Genomic DNA, 19,177 nt, shown 5'->3' with positions numbered 1-19,177 from the left:
AACGACGATCACGTCAAAAATGCGAATGGCAGAAATCAGAAACAGGAAAATAGTAGAACGGCTCCTTCAGTGCCCTTATACACTTTGCGTCATGTCAGAAGTCAGAACTATTATTAGGGCGAGCGAAGCGAGCCCTATCACTATTCGACAAACTATGCATTCTTGTGGTACACTTTACGGAAAAACTACTGCACTGTTAGGTTTGAGATTTAACATAGTAAGTTAAATTCATGTCTAGATGTGTTATCAAACATAAAAATATCATTTTATAAACCTAAAAAAATAAAATAATGTAATAACAGTTTGTATTACTACTAGCGCCATCTGTTGGCAAAATAATGAATTAACATTCGTGCTAATGTTAATTATTTATATCTCTAACAGATGGCGTTAGTAGTAAATAAATAAATAAATATTGAACATTTTTATACAAATTGACTAAGCCCAAGAAAAGCTCAAGAAGGTTTGTTGTGGGTACTCAAACAACGACATCTATGTGGTGTTTTCAATTTCAATAATGTCGATGGCGCTTACGCCATTAACAACGATGAATACAAAAGTGGATTAACATTTTGGATTCAGACCCACCTCGCTTCGCTTGGTTTGATTCCCAATTTAGCAATTAAGTTTCTATTAATACCTACTAGAATGCGGAGGTCAATTCACTCGTATGTTTTGTGACGCTGATGAACTGATCAGTCATGTTGTGTCAGCAAACTTAAATCGGGTATTTTCAGTTCGAGAAACGGTTTTGGCGCCGTTCATTTATTACGTAAGACGATTTTGAGGTGAAGGGGGGTCGAACATATCTTATTTATTCATTCTTTTTCTTACTTGGGGTAGGGAGGGGGTTTTCATAGTTGTTACGTAAGTAAGATCACAAAGATGCGATTTTTTTAATCTCTATGAAATTATGACGTTTAAAATAATAATAATACTTCTACAGACTGTGCTATCAAACACGGTGCAGAGTTAGCTTAAACGAGCTCAAGTAACTTTGTCCTGTACAAACGTACGTACAAATAAACATTCATATATATATTTTTTTAATAAACACTAAAACAAACCAAACGTGTACCTACTAATTTTTTCCTTTAGATTCTTACGTAATATATGGTAATATAGGGGGCGGGAGGGGAAGGGGGTCAGCTTATTCTTATTATTTCTTACATAGGGGCGGGAGGGGGTCAAAAACTGGCAAAAATTGTCTTACGAATTTTTTATTTATTATAAATGGCCACTCATGGCCACAGACTAGCCGAGGCGAAGACGTGGCCTACGATGGAACGAGCCTGCCCAGAAGGTGCCTGTTCAAGTGTTCACCCTTGATTTGAAGGTTGCCGGGTTATATGAGCTCGGAAATATAGACGCCGGCAAGGAATTCCATTCCTTGGCAGTGCACATAAGAAAAGAGGAAGCAAAGCGCTTCGTGCGAATTGGTGGAATATCTACCAAGTACACACAGGTGGCTGCAATACTCCACACACGATCGGACTTGGCTTTGTAAAGTGTTAAAAGCTGTCCAGGTGTGAAGTATCGCTTCACCTTATTTAGGACGCCCAGCTTTCTGGCCGCAGTCTGTGCTTTAGACTCAATGAAGGTGCCGAAGTTGAGGACTGAACTCAACTCCACGCCAAGGAGTTCCAGGCTGTCGGTAATAGGTACAGATGCACCTCGGAAAGAAGGAGTCAGGTCGAATGGACTCCGTTTTGCGGAAAACAGACACGCTGCACGCCTTGGAGGCATTCAACGCGACCAAATTGTCGTCCCCCCACTGGGAAACGAGACTAAGGGTCAGGTTCAGCAGCTGGGTTGCAGCATGTCGTTAATGTGGAGCAGGAAAAGGGTTGCGGACAGAACAGATCCCTGAGGAACACCGGCGTCAATGGCCATGAGGTCCGAAGAGCAGCCATCAATGACTACTCTGATCGACCGGTCACTCAAGAAGTCAGATAGCCAGCTACAAAAGTCAGCAGGGATGCCGTATGCCGGAATCTTGCTAAGGAGACTTGCGTGCCAAACCCTGTCAAAGGCCTTCGAGATGTCCAGTGAAACAGCAAGCTCTTCACCGTTCCTCTCGATGGCCTCGCCGCAGCAGTGCGTGACATACGCTAAAGTAGACCGGCCCCGGCGAAAGCCATATTGACGGTCACTGAACAGATCTTTTTCTTCGAGGTATGTCAGCAACTTGCCGTTAAGTACACTTTCCATGACTTTACAGAGCATGGAGGTAATGGCGATTGGTCGGTAATTGCAGGGATCAGCACGACTACCCTTCTTGGGTACTGGCTGCACGTTTGCAAGCTTCCAGGATTTCGGCATCGTTCTAGTTTGGAGAGAGAGGCGGTACAGGCGTGTCAGTACAGGAGACCACTCAGGCGCACACTACTTTAATACACGTGCAGGTATACCGTCTGGTCCATTGGCCTTATTCACGTCTGAACTGCTAAAATTATAAATAAAGTTTAGATCATATTAATACAAACTTCAGTGACTTAGGGCCGACGACGACTGCAACTTGTATGTAACTGCAACATATATAGACACACGCTGTTTTGGACATCCAACTCGTCATGTGATCACTGGGTAGACCAGTTAAGTACCCAAGATAGCTGATGCTGAACCCTGACAGTACCTAGTGGAACTCATGTTTGGTGCAACATGGACACACGCTGTTTTGGTCATCCGACGCGCCTTGATGAGCACTTGGCAGAGCAGTACCCAAGATAGAGCGGATGCTGAACCCTGGCTGTACCTAGTGGAACTCAAGTTAGCTGCAACATGGGCACATGCTGCTTTGGTCATCCGATGCGTCTTGATGAGCACTTGGGAGAGCAGTACCCAAGATAGAGCTGATGCTGAACCCTGGCTGTGCTTATTTGGAACTCAGGTTTGGTGCAACGTAGGCACACGCTGTTTTGGTCATCCGACTCGTCTTGATGAGAACTTAGGAGGTTAGTACCCAAGATAGAGCTGATGCTCAACCCTGGCTGTACCTAGTGGAACTCAGGTTTGGTACAACGTAGGCACACGCTGTTTTGGTCATCTGATACGTCTTGATGAGCACTTAGAAGAGCAGTAGCCAAGATAGAGCTGATGCTGAACCCTGGCTGTACCTAGTGTAACTGTGTGTGTGTGTGTTTATGTGCGGAGCAGCGTGATTATCGCCAGTAGGTATCCAGACGGGATAGTTTTTCGCTCAATTGTGTGGTGTGGACGCAAAAATTAAATTCAAGGACACGCTGACCCGCTGATTCGCTGACCCAACGTTATGTAGGAAAGCCAGTTGGCTTCCTTACAAAAAGTACTGGGCGACCGTGTAGGATGTAATAAGCCCTTATGAAATTGTATATTACGTGTGGATGATACTGGCAATTTGATTTTGTCGTCTGGACACGTTTTTAATAAACAAAGTAAAAGCTGTGACAGACAGGCGTACCGGACAGCAACCGGGGTCCGGTTAGTATATTTCTTTCTTGCTCTCACTTATAGCTGCGTTCTTAACGGACTTATTACGTACCCACTTGATCGAACATGAAACAAGTCTCGGATTGGATCAAAGTCGCGATCCGGTACATTTAGGTAGAAAAACTCCGCGAGCCCTTACAAAGCTCTGCTTTTTGCTAGTATATAATCTGTGGTCGTATTAATAGATTCGGGCGGGTAATGTGGTTGTATGGTAAATGATAAACACACAAGAAAATGTCCTCACTAGAACCTAAGGCATTATTAGAATCTTCAGTTTCGTAGACCTTCGTAGGCAGGGTCACTACGACTAAACTAGGAAATCATAAAGTCTATAAAATGCTCTTAAGATTTAACTCATATTTTCTCCATATTTTATCGCAAGGTTTAGTTTTTTAAACCGAGGGCAGGTTATTGCATTTGCGTCCAATTTAAGCACGGGCGCTCGCAGCAATCGGCCCGATTCGAACTTTAAGATACGTCAAATACTACGTTCGTTACTGGGAGAGATCCCTGAAAGGGATAAGTTCACCTTTGTACAAATGATGTGTGTGTTTTTCATGTTTTATGTTTCTTTTTGAACAATAAAGTGTTTTACTACTACTACTACTGCGTCTAGATGGGCTTTTTCTAAAATAAATATCGAAAACCCGATTCTTTCAAATCTGGACATTCTTGGGCTCATTCTACTCAGAATCGACAGCACTCTCCATCCTACCATCAAAAAAAGATGTCCCAAAATGTCCATTCCATTACGTCACGTTTTTAGTATGAGAAAAATGTTCACTTGTATGTAACGTGACGTAGTGGAATATACAATTTTCATACAAAATTTTGGGACATTTTTTTTTATCACCAGGATTGAATATGCTAGTGATTGAAAGAACCCAAAAACACCAGGATCTGGCAGAAACGGGTTTTCAATATTTATTTTAGAAAACGCCCAAATACGATATGGATTAGATTTTATGTCAGTGTGAAAAGTGAAGTTTCTTCAAACAAATACGACTTTTGACACAGACATTTCTAACCTCCTAAAGCCCAATGAAAAATTGAGTATGTAGTCTATTGTTTTATACTCATTTAGACCCAAGTACTTAGAAGACTTTTTTTAAATGTTATTGTACTTATACAGCACCTTGTACAGCACTTAGTTTTTTTTTTTACGAACTTGTTAAGACAAAACAAAACAGTCCTTTAGGCCACCTTTACACCTGTAAGTTTTACTTACGCAAGTAGGGACAAAGCTATTTGTTAGAATGAGATAACGATATTCATCTCTCATTCTGTGGTATAGCTGTGTCCCTACATACGTAAGTAAAACTTACAAGTGTAAATCCGGCCTTAGAAGTTCATACACGCCAATTTCGATAAGCGTGAAATTTGAAAACAAAATGATGGGTTTTTTATTAAGTCCTACTGGTAGGACCGTGGTACGCTATGACTAATACACAATTATTGAAAGAGTTGGGTCTGAATAACAAAGTTAATAAGTACTATGGGTAGGACCTTGGGCCTTAGGAGGCTAATCCATATCGTATCTAGACGTAATATTTGACGTATCTTATAGTTCGAATCGGGCCGAATAGGTATATCAGGTTATCCAAGAGCACCGCTGCCTACGGCTTCCTTTTATTAAGCGTTGCACGGGCAAGGACGGGGCGGCGGGTGCTCTCGGGCACGTTTCAATACGATTACGAGTTTTTATTGCCTTCAAAAATATGGCACGAGTAGTCGAGTATGTAACCTTTAAACTTTTACCCCGCTAAGGTTATATTAAACCAGGGCTAGGCACTAATTTCGTTAGTTCTTTATTTCCAGCGGATAACTCGTAAAGTAGATTGAAGATGTATACCTAATGATGCCTCGTGAACGTCAGCTCGATATTTTTCGATCAAAATAGCTTCTTATCTGTAAGTTTTATGAGGCTTCATAACCACTTTAAGGGTTATCGCCCCGGACATAAAAATCTGTTGCTGGCTTGCAGTCCTTATGCCAAGCCGCTCCCATACAATTTAACTTACGCTCTAATTTTAAGCAATATCCTAAATTCCAAGGAGCTTGTGTGAGCATTCCCACTTTTGTATGTAGTGCGGGTCGATCGTCTGAAAACGGGTTAGGATGATAAAGTACCTACGATCAGTCTCCATTGTGGCCTTTGATAGGATAATGTGATACGCCCGCCGAGATATTAATTTATCTTTTGAGTTAGTAACCGCTCTAGAAACTTAGTGTTGGCTTCACTCTTCATAGCAATATAACAAACCTTATGAATCCTACAAACTATTATATTCTATCAATAGATAGAAATGTGACTTATATTTAGATTAACAAAATTAACAGATATACATACCTATTTAGGATAAATAATAATTGTATGAATTGTATCCCGAGAATCATCCCCGGGAGGGCGAAATGGGAAATAAAGTTGTTCGTGTCTCCAGAAAAGAGCTGAGATACTCATACAATCTCTTTCTTACTTCAGTACACCCACTATAAATATCTCTGTGCTAATGGGGTGTCCGCTTTTGTGACAAAAATGTTCTCTGTATTTTTTTGCACGTGTATTGCCAAACCTTCTGATAGTTAGTTTGGATTTCTATGACACTTGAAATAGACGCCAATGAGTGACCTCAATATTAAATGAAATAGTACCTAGTGTAATATTGATAATTAAATGTAAATAATGTAATTTAAATATAGAATAGTCATTATTTATGACGTGTAAAATTGTATTTTATTAATAAAATTTGAATTGAATTGAATTGAATTGAAACAGTCGTCAACAGTTAAGAATATGAGTAATGTAATACGAATAACCCCTGATTGCTAGTCCGCTTGCTGTCGCGGGTGCACAGGTGCGATTTTTGAATCGCGACCGTTCGATTTCGTCACTCGAAAATCAGTGGAAAACGATGAAATGCCATCAGTAAAAAGTCGGAATCCACAATTTTAGTCACATTTGTATTATATGCCGCCAATAAAAATATATATCTCAAAGGAATTAATTTATTAGATTTTTGTGTTTATTAGATTAGCTAGTTTTTAATTGAAATACTTACCTATAAACCCTATAAATATTTTTTATGTCCTTATTATCGATAGTCAATCACTACACGGTCGAATGGCGACTTTCAGAAATAAGTATTATTAGGATCATGCGAAAAAATCGTGACAAATTTTCGGTTACGATTATTTTCGACCACTCGCTTTTAAATTCGAACGTTCGTAATTCCAAAATCGGTTCGAGCGATGTAAAATCCGTCGCACGCGTCCGCCCCATTCCAGTTAGCGTTGTTCGTTACACTACTTTTATCCGATCAATCATCATCCCTTTCGTTAGTCGCTATCGGAATTTAAAAATATCTGAATGTAAAAATATGTAATTGGACGTACCATATGTAATAGGGATGATGACACATGATGAATTTTATAACAAAATCTAGTAAAATAGATAGCAAACGAGCAATTTATCACAATAATGTGGATATTAAAAAAAATATTGAAAAATTACAAAATTACAGGACCTGAAAGTTTCAAAATTTAAGTTTTTTTTAACTTCCAAAAACGATAAAAGTAAGGGTACCATTCGATTCCTTACATTTCACCAAAAAAAAATATTGCATAGCAACTATATATACGAGGGGCGTTCAAAATATTCTCGGTATTGATATCTTACAACCTCTTCTAAAATTTCTTTCGTTACTGGCCGCTAAGGTTTATTCACTGACATTAAAAAAAAGTATAATTCGAACCGAGATGTTCTTTTGTTTTTCTGCAATTGCTGAACAAACATGAACATCATGTGGGAATTGACAATGTTAACTAAATTAGAACATCGATGCGTGATAAAATTCTTGACAAAACAGGGTAAAAATCAAAAAACCATAAAAGAGGAAATGGATTGTGTTTACCGTGAGTCTGCTCCTTCTTTATCTACCATTCAAAAGTGGTCAAGCGAGTTTAAACGTGGAAGGGAGAGTGTTGAAGACGACCCTAGACCTGGCCGGCCTGTAGTAGCTACTTCACAAGAAAATATTGATAAAGTGGAAAAACTTATATTGGAAGATGGTCGAGTGAAGGTAAAATCTATAGCACAAGTAACCAATCTCTCTATTGGTACCGTACATGATATTATCCATGACCATCTTAATATGTCAAAAGTAAGTGCAAGATGGGTTCCGCGAATGCTGACTCGGCTTCAAAAAGACATGCGTGTAGCTTGTTGTTCCGATTTTATTGACCTGTGCGGTGAAAATCCTGATGAGGTGCTGCAAAGAATAGTTACTGGAGATGAAACCTGGGTTCATCATTATGACCCAGAGAGTAAACAAGAGTCCATGCAGTGGCACATTAAGGGTTCAGCTCATCCCAAGAAGTTCAAGGTCATCCCTTCAGCTGGCAAGGTCATGGCCACGATATTTTGGGATTGTGAAGGAGTATTACTGATCGATTATAAAGAAAAAGGTGTAAATATCACAGGACAGTACTACGCTAACATTCTACGTCAATTAAAGGATGCAATCAAAGAAAAGAGGCGAGGAAAGTTAACCAAAGGTGTTATGCTTCTGCATGACAATGCCCCCGTCCATACTGCTCATATTGCCAAGGCAGCTATTGTTGAATGTGGGTTTGAAACTGTTACTCACCCACCGTATAGTCCGGACTTAGCCCCCAGCGACTTCTTTTTGTTCCCCAATCTTAAAAAGGATCTGCGTGGAAATAAATTTTCCGATGATGAAGCATTGAAGGCGGCAGTGGAGGAGCATTTTTACACCAAAGATAAAAAATATTTTTATGCAGGATTAAAAAAAATAATTGATCGATCTTTTAAGTGTATGAACATAGGGGGGGAGTATATTGAAAAATAAAAATATCAAACTTTTCGTACTTGTTTGTTTTCATTCTCATACCGAGAATATTTTGAACACCCCTCGTACATAAACGCAATATTTCACCGACAAAAACGCAATTTTCTTGTTTTGTCCATACTACAAGATGGGCGATGACGTCACGGCCTCTGGCCGTTTTGTATAGGGCGTTTCGCGAGTGAAGTGCGACTATCGGACTTTGACTACAATTTCTGACTTTTGTGTTACTTTAATGCAATGGGTCCCATATAGACATTTGATCCTAAAAACAAACCCGATCGATTGATACCATAAAAAAAATTAGTCATGTAGCCTATTGAACGACCATAAGCCGCACATCACCGAAATATTTTGTAAGGGTAGTCATGTATGTGTCATCATAAGCTTACTTATTTCTCTGTGTATGTATATCTAACTCTTAGGTATATAATAATAAGGCCCGCGTCTAACCACAATGGGTGAAGATTACAGCCAGCTTCTGCGTACCTAAGGTATCCTAAAACTTCGCAAACAACTAAACTATTTGGTAAATCGGTGTTCGCGTAAATGGGAATTTCGGTTAAGGTAGTTAGGGTTCAATTAGTTGAGGCTAGTGCCGTCATTACTCACGCCGGGCGATATCGATATCGATATCGACATCAATCAAACTTGCTAATCGGCACCCAGAATACCAAGAGGCTAATTTTTTACGAGAAGTTTTATGTTCGTTTAGTTCTAGTAACATTATCGAGACATTCCAGACTAATGGCGTGGTTCATTAAAAGCTTGCCAAAACTAATATTTTGTTTGTTTAAAATGGACGGAATTTCATAAAGGTTTGCTAAGTTTTATGAATAAGGGGGATTAAAACTTTTTTAAGGCTAGACGGCACTATAGTATTTTTCAAAATCGATGGGTAGGATGACAGCTGTCATTTCAACACAATTTTGCGAGATAAGGTTGTGAGGCTGAAATGGTCTCCACTCAGCAATTAAGGGAATGTACGTATGGTGACTGCTATAGTTATTGGGCACTACATATCTTAATCATAATCTTTATTGTATTGCAATCTTAATTGGCCTTTCCTAACGAATCAGAAAGAAACAATTGAAACCTTATTCTTAAGAGCGGCCAAATACTATACTGGGCAATAACTATGTAGCAGTCACCCTATAAAACTAACTAATATGTATCTCATAGTATCATTGGGGAAAATAATTATATAGGTATGCCTTACTTTAAACACGTTTGCATAATAATATGTACATTGGGCCACTTGCTAAACTAAATTCTTACTTTTATTCAGAATTTTATCCATAAATATTTTCGCGTAAGTACTTATTAGGTACCTAAAACATTTAAGTTACGTGGGTGTAGTCTCGCAAAAACAATACATCAACATCGCCCACGCGGCCCACGCCTCTTTGTTATTGTTACTACTTATATCCTGGCGTATTTTGTTCAAAAGTATGTCCAGTTAGTAGTTGGGTCTTTTTAGGGTTCCGTACCTCAAAAGGAAAAAACGGAACCCTTATAGGATCACTCGTGCGTCTGTCTCTCCGTCCGTTTGTCCGTCTGTCACAGCCTATTTGCTCCGGGACTACTGGACCAATTAAGTTGAAATTTGGTACACAAATGTAAGTGTATAACCCAAAGACGGACATGTAACGTATACAAATGAATTTTAAATATGGAGGCCACTTTTGGGTGGGGGGGTAGGTAAATGAGCAAATTAAAAAATAAAGTTTTTTAAACTATAGGTATCGTGTTACATATCAAATGGAAGAACTCATTGTAAGAAACTCAAATATATTTTTTTGTAATTTTAAGATAAAAAGTTTAGCAGTTATTCAAGAAAATAGGCAAAAAATGACCATCCCCCCCCCCCTGGCCCTTTTATCTCCGAAACTAATGGATCTTAAATTTAGAAAAAAATACACAAAATAGTACCTATAGATGACAGGAAAATCTATTAGAAATGTGCAGTCAAGCGTGAGTCGGACTTAATGACTTAGTTTATGATCCGACCCCTACGGGTTTTTAATAGACATTTCAATCACGTTTCACATAAAAATACATTGTGAAAAATTGTGTTATGTACGGAACCCTTGGAACGCGAGTCCGATTCGCACTTGGCCAGTTTTTTATGTAACAAATAATATATGACTAGAAATTTAATAGGAGAAAGAGCCTGTAACCTAGGGAATATATAGTTCAAATTGAGTTTCGATGTTCGATAAGCTGATAAGTTGATTAGGTATGTACGGTACTCACATCGGACTTAGAGAAACTACGCCTACGTATACTTCTGCAATCTGTAATTTGCTAAGTGCTATTCTCCTTTAAGTTTCTTCGGAGGCTTACGTTTGTTTACCTAAACGGAACTCAAGGAAAGTTAAACTACTTTTGACTACATTACATTTATTAACATAACGTTGCTACGTGAACTATGTACGCTGCTCGCATACCCGACCTTGTTTGATACTCCTTCTTGAATTTGTAAGTAAACCGTGTATGTCGTAGATACCTACTGACTGTACTGTTATACACCTTTAAACGAGCAATTCTTGTGAAATATAAAACATCACGTTTGACGTGGGTTTGAATTACATACATATTTACTATTTGAATACCTACCAGAATTAAACATTCGTAAAAAGCAGCCGCGACTAATACCGGCTGCACACACTCGGCGAGAGTCTCTCACCGAGAGCACAAATACGAAGTCGTTACCTAAAAACACAACTGAGTTCTACATTGCGAGTATAAAATCATTCGAAACATATGGTTATTTCGAAGTTTTTGCAAAAAACCGGTTCCAATCCCTGCCATGTACACACTCGTTGAATCATTTAAACCACGGATGCCCGCCACGATGGACATATAGAAACTGTTGCTGCGATTTGCCTCTGCGCTGCTGGCTATTATAATTATTTAAGCGTTATATCATTAAAAAAAATGTTTATCTTTATGTTTCAAATCTTTTGGGTTCCATAGGACTGGCCGCGTAGCCAACGTGCCACGTACGCTCCGTAGCGATCGCAACGCAACTGTCACTGTCGCACTAATATGGAAGAGTGATTGAGAGACACAAAGCGTTTCGTTGTCGAAGCGATAGCGATTGTCAGCTTGGCTAGGCCACCTGATTCCATTTGGTAAAATTCTATAAACTGCATTTAACTCGGACCACATTTGGTATTGGTAAACACACTGGGTATTTCTTGATACATAGTAATATTGGTAACTCCAATTTGTTCAAAGACTTTTGTCGGGTAGTTACACAAATCTCTGCTTTGACAATGAGTGTGTATACATGCTTTGCCTCGCTGCCGCCGCGAGAGCAGTGAGACCCTAGTTGACTCGGCCCCAAAAAGCCGACCGCAATCAGGGAACGGCGAGACGAGACAGGGAAGACCGAGACAAGACGTCTGTACACAATCGTTCTCGGCCTGTCTTGGGGTGTCTCGACGAGTGACACGAGTGTGTACAGCCGACATTACATAAATAAAGGTGCTCCCACAAGACAGACGTTTGACAAGTACCTATGAAATTCTTCTGGATTGGCCGAGAAAACTCGGCGGACCCTTTACATCTCTAAGGAAGTTGATGATGAATCGTTTTTTTATAGTACTTATAGGTATATTTTATCTCTGACACTTAGAGACTTAACATCTCTAAAGAATTTAAGTATTTGTTTGCTGTTCTCAGGGTCGGTACCCTAAGGAAACTCTAAAAGGAAAAAACGCAACCCTTATAGGATTACTCGTGCGTCTGACTGTCTGTCTGTCTGACCATTCCCTCCCCCCCACCCCTTTATCTCCGAAACTACTGCATGGCTGTGGCCACAAATTATATTATGGCACATCAAAAGGCTTGCTGCGCCTCTCCTTCATAACTGGATTAAGATGCAGTGAGTTCAGGTCCTTACGAACGCAATTAACTAGCTGAGCACTGAGCGACGGCCGTGCGTGCCCGAGATCGCGTAATTATCCTTGTTATTATTGAATTATTATTTTTAACAAAAAAAGTAATCGGTGAGTTTGATCCGAAATAACATTAGGTAGGCATTTTTAGAAGCATGTTTCATTCATGCTAATAGCTTTTTTTTTAATGACCTATAGACCTAAATTCGTGATTGTTTTCAATATAGAGTGAAAGTTGTTTAATCAGTAGGTATATAATCATCAGCCAGCCTATTATGGATAACTTTATCCATCTTTATCCACGTGATAAAATAACTGTCACTGTTTAACACCGTGGGAAAGAAAGTGACGGACACCGTTTTATCACGCTGTCACGTAGACAAGAACGACCATCATATCCGTACAGGTTTCGAATCGATGAAGTTACTAGAGAAAGGCCTCATTCATATTTTTTGTGAACCGTACGTACAGTACGGTTCATAGTTACTATGATCTAACAAAGCGCTACGATTTTTCAAAAATTCTGCTGGATGGACCCACTGCACCTTAATGCTCGACTTATTTAAACTAAAGTGTATTATGCACCGGTTAGTGTCCAGTGTATCGCCGGAAGCTCAAACACTACCGCGAACTTCAAAATTTAAAAATTGTATGTCTACGTCCTTGTCACTCGAAGCAAGAGCGATAAAGACAAGCATAGACTTTCTTCGAACTTACTCGTAAGTTTCGCGGTAGCCCCCATGGCCGACAGGAAGCGAGAGCGCCCGGCGTGGTCACGGTCAGCTCCCTTCGATCATTTTACTTATCACATCAATTACGAAACATGGACGCAGTTTTAAAGTTTTTAGTTTTAAGCAGGGATCGGATACCGGTATTTTTTGTATGGGAACGGAAACGGTATTTTTTCGTTCTTTGCTAATTACTTCATTTCTAATTGGGCAATCTAATAATACGAAGTCGTAACCTAAAAACACAACTGAGTCCTACATGTCGAGTATAAAATAATTCGAAAAATATGGTTGTTTCTAAGTTTTTGCAAAAAACCGGTTCCGATCCCTGGTTTTAAGACATATTTTATAATAATATCTGGGAGATAAAAACATATGTATAAAAACTCAAAAATGCGTGTTTTCCCAGAGATAAGACCTAGCTAGATCGATTTTCGCCCCCAAAAACCCCCATATAGTAAATTTCTTCGAAATCGTTAGAGCAGTTTCCGAGATCGCCGAAATATATATACATAAATAATAATATATATATATATATATATATATAAACAAACAAGAATTGCTCGTTTAAAGGTATAAGATGTACCTAGTTTTTAAGGTCACCAATAGAGATTTTTCAATTTAATTTAATAAACATTGCTCCCCACAGCGCAAAAATAGTGAACCAAAAAATAACTTTAAAAGCATTTAAAAGCATTCTTGAAATCGGGCCACGAGCTTACGTACGCAAACTGTGCTCGGTACTTGGCTGACAGAATAAACTATGAACCAATTAATTAATTTTACGGTTCTACTCAAGTACATATTTCAATCCCCGGGCTGTCTCACGCGCGAGCTGTTTCGGATGCGAGTTGAACCGGATAATTAATATGACTCGTGATAGTTTAAATTCGGTTTAAGCAAATTATGTGTCGCCTCGCCTCTAATATGACAACGGCGTCAATAAATGACAGCGGCGGTAATAATAAGTAGGTAAAATGTACATGTCATAAGTACCTACATATTTATACCGGGTGTGGCCTGCAACACGAGCAAATAATTAAAACATATACCTATTGTACTCCTCAAACATTGCAATGCATCATTTGATGTCAACTGCTTCATTGCCGCTTCGTTGTGTATTATCGTAATTAATACAATTAATATAGTTATCTTAGTAACTCTACTGTATTTAGCTGGTAGCTGCGCGCAACTACGCTCCCTACAGGTGTTCACGGAAGACCAGCGTCAGGTACTACTCCAGTAGGGCCCGGCATCATGCTGAGTGTTCACCTTTTTCAGTGTAGTGACAGTGTACAAGTTAGTTATAAGTTTTTTCTTTCTTCCTGTGTATGTATTGTATAACTGTGTACCTATGCTGAAATAAATAATATTCTATTCTATTCTATTCTATTCTATTCAAACGATATAACATTTGATTAACAACTTTTAAAAATGATGAAATCTTTAGATTTTTTCTTTTTCATACAAATTAAACATTATTATTGGACAGTGTGTTGGGCGTTGCTTGTCACGCTTTAAACATAACAAAATGCGCAATACATTTGCCTCTTAGAATAATCTTTAAAGTGTATAATAAAATAAAAATCAAAACACAAGTTATTTTTAAAAATCGGTGAACAAATGTTGGTCATTTTGGAGAGTACAGCCTACAGTTTAATTTATTGCTCCTGTTTAAGGCCACAAAAACTTCATGTTATAAGTATATTACGTAGTATGCACATATCGCAAACAAACGGACATCTTAAGGTGACAGTCCATTTCCAACCGCAGCTGCACTACTGTTCATTTTACTATGGAAATTTACAGTAACAGCGACGCGTTCAGTACCAGTAGTGCAGCTGCGGCCAGAAATGGGATGTTACCCTTACGGCCACGTCATTGAGTAGTAGGTATTTAATAACAAGCAATTGTAAAGTGAATAACTTCTAGTACGATTTAAGTGTAGATCCCTACTTATCATATACACGGACAAATTTAGGTGAACGCAATAAAAAAACGTTTAAATTACTAATTTAGAAATTAGGGTCTTTAGGTGCTACAGCAGTTAAATCCTACCTTAACCCTTTAACCTTTATTAAACCTTTTTTAGGGTTCCGCACCTCAAAAGGAAAAAAACGGAACCCTTATAGGATCACTCGTGCGTCTGTCTGTCTGTCCGACCATTCCCACCCCTTTATCTCTGAAACTACTGGGTCTAAAATTTTGAAAAAAATAAACAATATAGTTCTTTACCTATAGATATATGACAGGAAAATCTATTAGAAATGTGCAGTCAAGCGTGAGTCGGATTTAATGTACGGAACCCTTGGAACGCGAGTCCGACTCGCACTTGGCGGCTATTTTTATTTGCGGTCCCCTTAATTTGTCCGTGAGTATATGTATAATTATGTAGGTATTAATATTATAAAAGTTAAAGTGGTAATGGTAAGAAATTAAAATAAAACGAAATGTTACTGTTGATGACATTCAGTCTGCTCAGCTAGTAGCATTTGGTGATGCGTCAATTTCTGCATATGGAGCCGCAATTTATTTAAGAGTCACTGACAAGCATGGCAAAGTAACTATGTCACTTCTTTGTTCTAAGAGTCGCATTGCATCTAAAGACAAGAAAATTACTGTGCCACGATTAGAATTAAATGCATCTCTTTTGATGGCAAAATTATGCTTGAGAGCATACAATACTTTAAGCAAGAAAATATCTATTAAAAGTGTGCATCTTTTCAGTGATTCTCAGGTTGTTCTGGCATGGCAAAAAACGGATCCAACAAAACTAAATGCTTATGTGGCTAATAGAGTCAAATTAATTAACGAATATACAAAGGGTTTTCAATGGTTGTATATAAAAACAGACCTCAATCCTTCTGACTGTTTGAGTCGAGGTGTAAAACCTAGCGAGCTACAAGGTAACCAACTGTGGTGGTGCGGGCCGACTAGCATGCTTGATCTCCGGTAAGTTGTCAGGTACATTATCATTACTAACATCGGTAAACTTATACTCTGGATCAGACATGCTAGTCGGCCCGCACCACCACAGTTGGTTACCTTGTAGCTCGCTAGGTTTTACACCTCGACTCAAACAGTCAGAAGGATTGAGGTCTGTTTTTATATACAACCATTGAAAACCCTTTGTATATTCGTTAATTAATTTGACTCTATTAGCCACATAAGCATTTAGTTTTGTTGGATCCGTTTTTTGCCATGCCAGAACAACCTGAGAATCACTGAAAAGATGCACACTTTTAATAGATATTTTCTTGCTTAAAGTATTGTATGCTCTCAAGCATAATTTTGCCATCAAAAGAGATGCATTTAATTCTAATCGTGGCACAGTAATTTTCTTGTCTTTAGATGCAATGCGACTCTTAGAACAAAGAAGTGACATAGTTACTTTGCCATGCTTGTCAGTGACTCTTAAATAAATTGCGGCTCCATATGCAGAAATTGACGCATCACCAAATGCTACTAGCTGAGCAGACTGAATGTCATCAACAGTAACATTTCGTTTTATTTTAATTTCTTTCATTGTCTGCAAATCATTGTAAAATTCAAGCCATTCTTTTAGTAAAATAGGCGTGGGCACCGAGTCCCAGTCGGTACAAGATTGAGCCAATTTTTGCATGATGATTTTGGCTTGGACAAAGACGGGTCCAGCTAGACCTAAAGGGTCGTAGAACTGGCTTATGTAACTCAAAATCTGTCTTTTTGTCTTAGGGACATTTTTTGACACTGGACATGAAAGTTTAAAAGAATCCGAGTCAATATCTAACTTTAAACCCAAAGTTTTGATGTCCTTATTCAGTTCCAGTTCTCCAACAACCTGCTGCTCTACTGGAATATTTGCCAATATTGAAGGGTCATTAGCTGCCCATTTATGTAGTTTAAAACTACCTTTAGCAAGTAATTCTATCAATTGAGTTTGCGTGTCAACAATCTTTGCCAAACTATTCTCTGTGTGAATGATGTCATCTACATATGTAGAGTTTAAAATTGCCGAACTGGCTAGAGGATATTGCCTCTCGAATTTCGTAGCCAGCTCGTTCAAGCATCTTGTCGAAAGATAACTTGACGACTTCATTCCATAGCAAACTGTGTTTAGCTGAATACATTTTATTGACTCATTAGGAGTGTCTCGCCAGAGAATATTTTGCAAAGATCGCTGATCTTTCTGTACTAAAATATTTCGGAACATACGCCTGATATCACAAGCAATGAAATATTTGTGCACTCTAAATGACAACAGTATGTCAAACAGCTCCTGTTGAACAGTTGGCCCATTCATTAAAATATTATTCAATGAAATCTTATTACTCGTTAACATAGATCCATCAAAGACTACCCGTAGCTTAGTACTTACTGCATCCGGCCTTAAAACAGCTGAATGTCCCATAAAGTACACAGGATCTTTAGTAAGTTCATATGAGGAAATGTCAACATATGATCCATGACCTAAGTCGAGATATTCATGTATGAAATCCTTGTAACCTTCATACAAATTCTGATCCTTCTGAAATCTCTTCTCGAGATTATAAAATCTCTTGAGAGCTAGCCCAAATGAATCCCCCAATGTATTGTTCACATCATAGATAGGTATTTTTAATGGCAATGAAACTGTGAATTGATTATCCTCAAGTTTAACAGTTTCAGTAAACAATTTTTCGCACTGTTGTTGCTCAGATGTATGTTCCGCATATATTTCAGGTACCTTTTCTGTTTGCCAAAAATTAGACATAGTATCGCGTACATCGGTTTGACATTCGTGACAGAAAAGAGAAACAGCAGGTCGTTTAAGAATAGAAGATGGGACATCCCCTCCTACTATGTAACCAAACTGTGTGTGAACCAAGCTGGGTGCGGCATCAGGATCGCGCAGCTCCTCAGGCTGCGACAACAGGCACTGAAAAAAGATATTTGCAGCCAATAAAATATCTATCTCACTTGGAATATGGAAGGAGTCATCGGCTAACGTTATGTTGTCAGGGATCTCAATTTTTGAAATATCAATTTCAGTTTGTGGCAACATTTCATTAGTAAATTTGTCTATCACTAACAGATTTGCTTGTGTTTTATATGGATAAACACATGAGAAAATATCCAGTCGCAAACTATGTTGGACAGATTTATTTTCTAGAGTTACACCAGTTATAGTAGTGGAACTTGGCAAGAGTGGGTAACCTAGTTCCTTTGCCAGCTTTGCTGTAATAAAGGAATTCTGAGATGCACAGTCAAGCATTGCTTTAACTATGATCTCCTTGCCACTTTTAGAAACTACCTTGACTTTTACCGTTGGCAACAATACCAGCGTCTGATTATTAATGTTAGTCAAAGACACCGACGCGGGCTTTTCTTCATTTACATGAAGTATCGAGTTGTGGGATTCTTTGCACTCCTTACATTTAAAATGAAACTTGCACTTTCCTGGGTGAATGTTAAGACAAATCTTGCAAAGCTTTGTTTCCTTAACAAAATCTAGTCGTTCCGATATGGAAGCTAGAGCAAATTTAGGGCATGCATATAATTTGTGTTCCTTACCACAGTACAGACAGCCTTGGGATGCTTTGGTAGCGACAAATGATGATGATGTCACCTTGACTGGAGCTACCTTGCCAGCAGCACAGCTTGCTGGATCACCCCGTCCCTCACTGTTCTCTAGGGCAAGGGCCCGACCTTCTACAAATTTCAAAAAATCATTAAAGGTTGGCTGTTTTGAGGAATCCCTATGCAAATGATACTCTCGATTAGTTACCGGGTCTAGTTTTTTATTTAATAGGCAAATGAGAACGCTGTCCCATTTTTCAATGGCCTCATCAAGGTTTTTTAATGCAGCTAAATGCTGTTTTGTTATTGAAATCAAAGAGCGTAAAGCACTAGGACTTGACTTAGTTAGCACAGGCAACTCAAACAAAGCATTAATGTGCTCATTGATGATTTTATATTTATTATCGTACCTATCAGCTAAAATACTGAGAGCTTCTGAATAACTTTGACCAATGACAGGTAAGTTTTTGACTAAATCAAATGCTTCAGCTTTTAAGAAGCTTCTCAGGTAGAAAAACTTTTGTATATTATCAAACCCTTCATTATTGTGCACAAGCGCAGTAAACATTTCGATAAAAGGTCTATAATCAGTATATTTACCATTGAACGATGGTATCTGTATATTTGGTAACTTTATTTTTGACGAAACTTGAGGCGTCGCTGCCGGCAAAAC

The 19,177-nt window shown here is 38.7% G+C and overlaps 1 protein-coding gene across 1 annotated transcript; it reads right to left on the bottom strand.

The window, feature by feature from the left end:
* Positions 1–1,800: 1,800 nt before the first annotated feature.
* On the bottom strand, positions 1,801–18,625 carry LOC134662630 (uncharacterized). Its single transcript, XM_063518903.1, has 4 exons — positions 18,499–18,625; positions 16,567–17,863; positions 15,878–16,065; positions 1,801–2,385 (listed from the first exon to the last, which is right to left on the bottom strand). The coding sequence occupies exons 2-4, from the start codon at positions 17,696–17,698 to the stop codon at positions 1,801–1,803; spliced, it is 1,905 nt and encodes a 634-aa protein (XP_063374973.1). The 5' UTR covers positions 17,699–17,863; positions 18,499–18,625.
* Positions 18,626–19,177: the final 552 nt, after the last annotated feature.

The sequence above is a fragment of the Cydia amplana genome, chromosome 3 (genome assembly GCF_948474715.1).
Source record: "Cydia amplana chromosome 3, ilCydAmpl1.1, whole genome shotgun sequence".
NCBI classification, from domain to species: domain Eukaryota; kingdom Metazoa; phylum Arthropoda; class Insecta; order Lepidoptera; family Tortricidae; genus Cydia; species Cydia amplana.
This window is presented reverse-complemented; position numbering and strand designations above follow the sequence as displayed.